The following is a 10,134-nucleotide window of genomic DNA, read 5'->3' on the forward strand; positions in this document are numbered from 1 at the left end:
TAGTACATTTAGTATCACAATGGAGATGTCATGAACTTTTTTTGAAGTATTGCAGAAAATTCCAAAATTAATTTTTGTTAGCTCACCAAGATTATATTGCCTAGATACAATCTTTAGTTATACCCCCTGCAACAAAGTTAGGGGAGGGGTGTATACTGGAATCACTCTGTCTGTATGTCTATCTGTCCGTCTGTCTGTAGACAAAAAAGTTGTACCTCCTACTCCTCCTAGGTTTATGCATGGATTTTAAAGAAACTTTACACACATGTTGAACTTGTGTCTCCCAGAACGCCATTATGTTCCTTCAATATTTAACAGTTATGGCCCTTGACTTCTGTAGACGGTACATTACATTACTGAAATGGCTATATATATATAATTCTCCGAAAACGTTAGGTATGTATATACATTTACATTGGAATGTTGTAGGCAATAATGAAAGCTACTCTTTTGACACCTTTCTGAGGTCAGTGGGTCAAAGGTCAAAGGTCATGAATGAATTACGTTATTGAAATGGCTAAATATCTCGGAAATGGTAATTATTTTGTATACACATATACATTGGAATATTGTAGGGATTAATGAAAGCTACTCTTCTGACAGCTTCCGAGGTCTTAAGGGCTGAGGTCAAAGGTCACAAATGAATTGCATTACTGAAATGGCTCATTATCTCGGACACAGTAGGTATTTTGTATACACATATACATTACAGTATCGTAGCCAATTATGAAGGCTATATTGTGACAAACTTCCTAGGTCATGAGGTCAAAGGTCACAGATGCATTATGTTACTGAAATGGCTAATTATCGCAGAAATGGTAGGTATTTTGTATACACATACCTTGGAGTATATGTAGCATTGATGCAAGTTACATTGTGACAAAATTCCGAGGTCATTGGGTCAAAAGGTCACAGTAGTGGTGTTTGTCTTTTCCATCGGTCTGTCAGTACGACATCTGAGGTTAGACTTTTTCATGACCCTTGATTTTTCTATGTTTTTTTTACTTATTTATTTAGCACCTACAGGCGAAACACGCAGCCGTAATGCGGGGGTTATTAGTTAGCCTATAGGCAACAGTTCCAGTTTATTGTGGCAATGAGGCAACTTTCATCATCTGTTTTTTTACCAGTAAATGTCTTAAGAATCATGAGGCGGAAGGTAAGGGTAGTTGATATTTAGCCTCACCGTCAAAGATCTCTGCTGATCAGCCATGGGAGTCAAGATATTGGCCTATACTTTTCAGAGGTGAACAAACCATTCAAATTCAAATTTGTTAATATAAATGATGAAACCAAATTATAACAGACATGGACTTTGGGATGAGGTAGATTATCATTGCAGCATTAATGAAGTAAGACATCATATATATATAGTACTTAAAAATACAAGAAAGCTGTCATATTTGATTTTTAGCTCACCTGGCCCAAAGGGCCAAGTGAGCTTATGGCATGGGGCGGCGTTCGTCGTCCGTCCGGCGTCAACTTTTTACTTTTAACAACTTCTTCTCAGTAACCAATTAAAAGTCCTAGGGTGATGATATCTGGTCAGAAGCATGCTTGGATGAAGGGCTACCAAGTTTGTTCAAATAAATAACCTTGATTTATATTCAAGGTCAGAGGGGTCAAATATGTAAAAATCTTTAAGCAACTTCTTCTGAATAACCGAGAGGCCTAGGGTGATGATATTTGGTCAGATGCATGCTTGGATGAAGGGCTACCAAGTTGGTTCAAATAAATGACCTTGATTTATATTCAAGGTCACAGGGGTCAAATATGTTTAAGACCTTTCAGCAACTTCTCCTGAATAACTGAGAGACCTAGGGTGATGTCATTTGGCCAGTAACATACTGTGATGAAGGGCTACCAAGTTTGTTCAAATAAATGACCTTTCCTTATATTCAAGGTCACAGGGGTCAAATATATCTAAAACCTTTAAACAACTTCTTCTGAATAACCAAGAGGCCTAGGATGATGATATTTGGCCAGTAACATGCTTGGATGAAGGGCTACCAAGTTTGTTCAAATCAATGACCTTGATTTATATTCAAGGTCACAGGGGTCAAATATGTTTAAAACCTTTCAACAACTTCTCCTGAATAACTAAGAGGCCTAGGGTGATGGCATTTGGCCAGTAACATACTGTGATGAAGGGCTACCAAGTTTGTTCAAATAAATGAAATTCATCCATTTTCAGGGTCACAGCTAGGGATCAAATATGTTTTTAACCTTTAAACAACTTCTTCTGAATAACCGAGAGGCCTAGGGTGATGATATTTGGCCAGTAACATGCTTGGATGAAGGGCTACCAAGTTTGTTCAAATAAATGAACTTCATCCATTTTCAGGGTCACAGCTAGGGATCAAATATGTTTTTAACCTTTAAACAACTTCTTCTGAATAACTGAGAGACCTAGGGTGATGATATTAGGCCAGTAACATGCTGGGATGAAGGACTACCAAGTGAATTACCTTCACCCATATTCAAGGGCACAGTGGTCAATAGATATTTAAATCTTTAAATCATTTGTTCTGTATAACCAAAAGGTCCAGGGTAATGATATTTTGTCAGAAGCATGCTGGGGTTGAAGACTAAAAACTCTGTTCAACCTAATGTCCTTGTTCGACATTCAAGGTCACAGGCATCATATGTTTAAATCTTTTAATAGGTTCTTATGAATCAAACACTGATATTCTGCCTGTAGCTGTATTTTAGTCAACTTTTAAGATTACAAGTGTGAGATTAATACCTGGTGAGCGATGCAGGCCCATTGGGCCTCTTGTTTGTATGAATGATAAAAATTCACTCAGGTGTGACAAGTTAACCATACATTTCAAATTAGACTATATAGTTATGGTCATTTGCATCATTTAATTTCAGTTAAATATGTTCATGTTGAATACAAAACTCTGCATCTGGTTGGAGTCTTAAGAACTATTCCAACCTTTGATTTAGAAGAGTTCAAATGTGTCTTCAGGGGTTAATGAGTTAAGAGAAAAAAAATGAAAAAAACCCCAGACAAACTGTTTAAATTTCTACATATTAAGAAACAAAAATTCTCTTAAAAGACACAAACTACCACCCTTAAATTATTGTCAACTTACCAGGCTTCAGGAAGATCCTCACAGGGACTTTTTATATTGAATACACTAGACGAATGCACATTCCTTGTGCAACGACTCGTTGACTTGAATTGGGCTGTTCAGAAATGTGTCGGGAGAACTAAAAGGGTAGTGACGTAGATTAAATTGGCAGTGCTAAGAATATAAAAATATGAGAAGTAGGCATTATATACTCGATTGAGTTTATTTCTAGGTCACTGGTTTGGTCACATTCCAAAGAGCGCTTACATATTATTCTGAATAAAACAATGCAGTCAGATTGTACGCCTTCAAATAATAAGAAATATGTCACATGGTTCTTTACAAAAAATGTCTGTGACATACTCACATTTGTTAAAGAAATAATCAATATATATGGTGGAATATATGATTAGGGTGACACCATTGATGAAATATTAACCAAGGCCACATCAACCTGCGTTGGTTATTTTATGATATACTGGTACCAACATATGTCATTTCTATAGATCTGTTCTAGTGCATTGTAAAATGGGTGGTGCAGAAAAGTCGTTATTTGGCCATATTGATTTAACTGACTTCATTTCTGGAACAAACAGATGGATTTCAACCATATTTGGTTGATAGCATTCTCAAAACTGTACAAGTTGAAGGGCTGACTCCTGAGATTTTACGATTGTATCCAAAATGTGTATTTACCTGGTACTAGTATTTGTTACTTGGAAGTTATTAAGATCCCCAATGTTTGACCATTTATACGATTGCTGAGTAGGAAGAGACAAATGCACTGGCCCCACCATAGGAGACTTACATCCTGTGTCATAACGGTGTCCCCACCCCATAGTCATATATAAAATTGCGGGGCATAGAGATAAATCACAATCTTGATATAAGGAGAACACTGGGGTCTGGCCGCACCCTGAGAGATTCCCATCCTATAACACCATACTGTAAAATCATAAATTTTCGTGGGACATTAATTTTCGTTTCTTTCATGGATAACAAAAATCCACGAAATTAAATCCCCCGAATACAAAAAAATTGTATGATATAGATAGGGGAAAATCAGAAATCAGCGAAATATAATGTCCTTGAAAAAGGCTATTATATGAAAACCACAAAATGTTAACCCCACGAAAAGAAATGATTCTACAGCAAATAACTATATATACAATCATGATATTAGAATTAACTCTGGGGTCTGGCCACACCCCTATAGGGACTTGAGTTTGAGTCATTATATTGAGAACCGTATCCTTTAACAATATCTATAAACAATTTTCAGGTCTGTATCCCATAACAATATCTATAAACAATATTGTTTGCACACATTTGACAGGACTTATTATGTATGGCAAATAATCAAACTTGGTATCAACATATTTTTAGCAGATGAGCTTGGTATCGTGTGTTGTCCGTCGTCCTTCGTCCCTTAATTTTTTCTTTGAGAGACTTCTTCTTAATAACTGGAGGCGATGGTATTATGCCATTAGGCACCTGGGACAGAGTGCTATAAAGTTTCCTCAAATAAATGACCTTGACCTACTTTAAAGATCACAAGTATCAAATGTGTTTAAAACCTTTAAATATCTTCGTTTGAATAACAAAAAGGCCTAGAGCAACGCTATTTGGCCAGTAGGTACCTGGGACAGAGTGCTATAAACTTTGCCCACATAAATGACCTTGACCTGCTTTCAAGGTCACAGGGGTCATATATGTAAATGTCTTTTAACAACTTCTTCTGCATTTCATATATGGAAATATTTGCAAAAGTACAAAAGTACCTTTATTAAGAATACTTTCCAATGATTGCTCAAATATCCTGGTGAGCGATACAGGCCCTCTGGGCCTCTTGCATTGTTTGTCTGTGGCCCAGTGGATACTTTGGTTTCCCTCCACAACCAAAACCTGGCATGTCCTTAAATGCCATAGCTGTTAATAGGCTGTAAACCAAAACAATTCACCGTACCAAATAGTGTTTATCCTTTATTAAGGGGATAGCGTTTGGTCGATGACTGAAGCAGGCACTGTCATAGGGTTTATTTCATCTGGAACACTTTACTCACTCTCGTGGAATTTTGCCTGATTTCCTCCTAGTATATGAAAAATCAACCCTTTCATCACTGTAGACCATAATGGACTCCTCCAGATCAAAGCATTGAAGAGTTTACTAAAGTTACATTGTGGTGAAAGAGTACATGATACATTTTGTGGGGAGTTTTCACATTTTTCATTCGTGTATCATGATAACATCTTCACCCACACTCATAATAGTAAAAAGGTAAAAATAAAACTACAGTTTTATATAGACAGGTAAAACATGAATGAATCATCCCATTGGCCAGAGTTTTCAGCACACAGCATTACTGGGAACTTTAATTTGTTATTGTTGTCGGCTACTTTTGTACCCTGTAAAATATTCATGATTTAATATCATGACTGTGTTTGGTATGAAAAATATCTCCAACTGTTTCAACCTCCTATTACAAAACTTTATTGAGAATTCTGTCACCATAATTTACTTTGTAGATTCCTATTGTGGTAATTATGTTGTTAGGCTGTGATCTGCTAAAAGTTTATTACCAGGGTACTAGAAGTAAAGGAGCACCTATCTAAAAGTTCAGAAAGTAATTGATGCAGAATATGAGCATTTTAACTGTATCATACGGCCTTTTTTTCCATTGCCTAATATTAGTATATAAATGTACCGATATATATATATAGTAATTTGACCTAATAAGCCCACTATGTGCTTACAAAAACATGAGAGGGGTGTGTTTCATAAATCCCTTACATGCTCAACCAAGCCATATTTGACCATGTCTGTATGTGTTCAAACTGACCTCCCCATCCTCGATATCCAGGGGTTTCGTTCACTTTCGCTCTCTACACCCCTGGAATATGTCTTAGCCAAATCGAAGGCTCAGTGTGCACCACCTTGTTGACGAGACAAGAAGACTAGTTTGATCCTTTGATGTACATCAAAAGAATCTCATGGTCCTGTAAGGTAAAAATAGTGTGGCCTCTTTGTACTTTTATTATCTTCAAAGGACAGGTATCATCAGCCTAGCCATTGGTCAGTTTTTGTATTTGACACCAATCAAATAGCTATCTTTATGCCTTCAATTTTTCTATGACATATTCCAGGGGCGCAGAGATTGTACATGGCGTAACCCCTGGGTGTCGAGGATGCTGACCTCCCAAACATTTCTGCAATCTTTCAATGGACGAATCAAATATCTTTTATGGACACAATTGACCTTATCTTGAATCAGAATATGATGCTAGACAACTGGCTTATGTTACCAAGTAAAGTAAACATAGCATAAGTTCTTTGAACATTAGACTGAAGAGTATATTGGCAGATCAATTTGTAATCAACTTTTTTATGGGTTTCTATAAAGCACATCCATCTTCTTTCCCAGAAAAAAAAAGTGTGGTGTGCTTATATGGGCAGGGTGTACTTATTAGGTCTATTACAATACTTAGTAGTGTTTCTGGCTTTCTGCCTCTTACTTGAGTGTCAATAATATTGCTTCTTACCTCAGTGAGTAAAACTGGAGTTCTGTATGATAATATTGTACACACCAAAAAAATTAATGTATACAGGACACATACTTGGTAATAGCTAGGAAACAGACATTTATTTTTATCTTAATCTTTAAGATGTCCCGCTTGGCTGCCAATAGTAAGAGCGCTTTTAGATAGAGGATTTGGTTGAGTGGTCAGAGTGTGACCGTTAATGTAAAATTGGATAGGAAACCGTTTTGAGTGATGATATCATCAACAAAGCCGTATAGAAAATGTGAAAGTCAGCGAAATTGTGTAAGGGCCTGACTAAAATGTTTTACGATTAGTTCACTGACATATCTAAAGGTAAATTTTTGGCAGATAAAATATACAGGTAACTGCAACATATACCAGGTATGAAGAAAGTAAATCCCAATATTTGACGACTATAAGTATATCAAAATGTTCATTCTTAGGTTATATGGTATAAATGATCCTGCCAGGAATGTAGCTATATGTATGGTAGATATCTGAATTATTCACAATTGTGAGGTGTGCTTACATTGAAACTCTAATAGAACAATATACCAATGTTTTTCACTTGTATTTTTCACTCGTGAAAAAATATCGGTATTCTGCCATATTTGTGAAATTCAAATGGGTTTCAATAGGAAACCATTCAATACCCTCTAGGTACTGTGTACAAAAGGCAATTCACAGAATATAAGTACAAAGTAGAAGTTTTCAGTGTCCAAGGCTTTTAACTAATACACCCCTGAAGACACATTTGAACTCTTCTAATTCAAAGGTTGGAATAATTCATTATGAAACTTCAGGGATGAATATGTTAAAGATGCTGGAAGAGAGTATTAAATCTGGACTGGGTGGAAGTGTCAACGATTATAAGATCACTTGGACAGCAGGACAAAGGCGAACTATGCTGTACCATGGCATTCGTCATTCATAATTGTCATTAACTCATTCACCCCTAAAAACACATTTGAACTCTTCCAATTCAAAGCTTGGGATAGTACATTATGAAATTTCAGGGATGAATGAGTTAATTATTTGAAAGTCTACTCCTCCTGACAAGTTGATCCTATTTCAACCAAATTTCTATTAGGCATCCTTGGAACCAGATATTTAAATATTGCATAAAGGAAGTTGTTTCCCCTGGAATCTGCGAGACAGAGCCATAATTGGGAAATATTTGCAATATTATATTTAATGAAGCTATTTTGCTGTGATTGTTAAAACATATCAAGGTGAGAGATACAGGAACTCTGGGCCTTTTGTATTGCTCAGGTGGTGGAGAAATAACTATGTCCCATGGACTTTTCCCAACATGTTACAAAACTCTGGTATATCAACAGTATAACTCTGAATAGACTGATTCTAGTTTCATTATAATACCCTGTGGTAATAGTTTACCTGTATGTAATCTGATTGTAGGTGTATTATATCTAGTAATGTATAATCTGTTCCCATCAAAGGATACAGGCTTAAATAAATAAAACATCCACATACTAGTTTTGTGTGATATTTTGTGACAAGCCTATAGAGCTCAGATTTTGTAACAAAACATTATGTCGGACATAGTTTTCTGTACATTGAAATTTTAAGGTGACTTGATGCTAATATGAATCATTTGAACGAGTTTTTACTGATTAAAACAAAACAAACTCAATATTAACAAGGTCTTGTCACATCTGTGCTTTTTTTCTCCCATAAAGTACTGGTGAGTTTATGTAACAGGGCTATGTCCACTGTCCACTTTTTTTGCATGTGTTGAAAAAACTTTGAGAGGACAGGGTGCTGTTCAAATTGCCTTCATTCATGGTCAGTTCATCCATCTGTCCATTGTCTATCTTTAAAAAGAATATCCTATCATTTTTCTGTATCTAAAATTTCATTGAAGGTAGCTTTGGTCTATAGTTGTGTATGTGATTTGGAGACTGATCAGAAAAACAAGATGGCTGCCAGGCACCCATCTTGGATTTCAACAGTTCAAGTTTGTTATCAGTACTTCCCAAGAAGGACTTGACAGATGTTTCTCAAACTTAAGTTTTCCTCCACCACCAAAATATGGAAATCCTGTAATGACCATAGCTGTTAATAGGATGTAAAACACAAACAAACCAAAACAAACTATATCATTGTGTGTATTTGCAGGGAGACCACTCCAAATGGCGGTGACAGTTCTACAAACAACAACACAGTGGACGAACAAAATGGAGAGAATGGATATGTCAGAAGTATGTGCTAAGTGAAAAAAATTGTATGTAGAAATTATAACATGGTGGTCACATTCTGAAAAGTCATTAAATATGAACAGGGAGACAATTAAATTAATCAAGAAAGTCATGTAAGTTTACAAAAGGACTGGGCAAGTAGTTTTATTCATGCGTATGCCTTGAAAAGTCCTTGATTTTATATAACACTTTGTCAGAATACAATGTATTACCAATATGCATTAAATTGCAACTGGAATGAATTTTGGGATATATTCCAGGTTAAAAATAGTGTACATCAATCCAGCAGAGTTATGTCATAACATTTGTGCAAGGAACTCCGTTTCTGTCCATTTAGATGATGCACAACTGTGTGCAAAAGGTATAGAGTAGTTTAGCCAAGTGTAAAAAGGTGAAGAGTAGTTTAGCCAAGTGTAAAAAGGTGTAGAGTAGTGTAGTCAAGTGTAAAAAGGTGCAAAGTAGTTTAGCCAAGTGTAAAAAGGTGCAGAATAGTTTAGCAAAGTGTAAAAAGGTGCAGAGTAGTTTAGCCAAGTGTAAAAATGTGTAGAGTAGTTTAGCCAAGTGTAAAAAGGTGCAAAGTAGTTTAGCCAAGTGTAAAAAGGTGCAGAATAGATTAGCCAAGTGTAAAAAGGTGGAGAGTAGTTTAGACAAGTGTAAAAAGGTTAAAGAGTAGTTTACCCAAGTGTAAAAAGGTGCGGAGTAGTTTAGCCAAGTGTAAAAAGGTGTAGAGTAGTGTAGTCAAGTGTAAAAAGGTGCAAAGTAGTTTAGCCAAGTGTAAAAAGGTGCAGAGTAGTTTAGTCAAGTGTAAAAAGGTGTAGAGTAGTTTAGCCAAGTGTAAAAAGAGGTAGAGTAGTTAGCCAAGTCTAAAAAGGTGCAGAGTAGTTTACCCAAGTGTAAAAAGGTGCAGAGTAGTTTAGCCAACTGTAAAAAGGTGTAGAGTAGTTTAGTCAAGTGTAAAAAGGTGCAGAGTAGTTTAGTCAAGTGTAAAAAGTTGTAGAGTAGTTTAGCCAAGTGTAAAAAGGTGTAAAGTAGTTTAGCCAAGTGTAAAAAGGTGCAGAATAGATTAGCCAAGTGTAAAAAGGTGGAGAGTAGTTTAGCCAAGTGTAAAAAGGTGCAGAGTAGTTTAGCCAAGTGTAAAAAGGTGCAGAATAGTTTAGCCAAGTGTAAAAAGGTGGAGAGTAGTTTAGCCAAGTGTAAAAAGGTTAAAGAGTAGTTTACCCAAGTGTAAAAAGGTGCAGAGTAGTTTAGCCAAGTGTAAAAAGGTGCAGAATAGTTTAGCCAAGTGTAAAAAGGTG

General features: G+C 36.1%; 1 protein-coding gene across 3 annotated transcripts in view; it reads left to right on the forward strand.

Moving 5' to 3' along the window:
• Window positions 1–10,134, forward strand: part of LOC110460151 (long-chain-fatty-acid--CoA ligase ACSBG2-like) — a 54,461-nt gene that overhangs the window by 20,093 nt on the left and 24,234 nt on the right. For all 3 annotated transcript variants that reach the window (XM_021512889.1, XM_021512890.1, XM_021512888.1), the window contains exon 3: window positions 8,760–8,842. In XM_021512889.1, coding sequence (XP_021368564.1) covers window positions 8,760–8,842 — 83 coding nt within the window. The remainder of the gene's footprint in view (window positions 1–8,759; window positions 8,843–10,134) is intronic.

This window comes from Mizuhopecten yessoensis, unplaced genomic scaffold, assembly GCF_002113885.1.
Source record: "Mizuhopecten yessoensis strain PY_sf001 unplaced genomic scaffold, ASM211388v2 scaffold10331, whole genome shotgun sequence".
Lineage (NCBI taxonomy): Eukaryota > Metazoa > Mollusca > Bivalvia > Pectinida > Pectinidae > Mizuhopecten > Mizuhopecten yessoensis.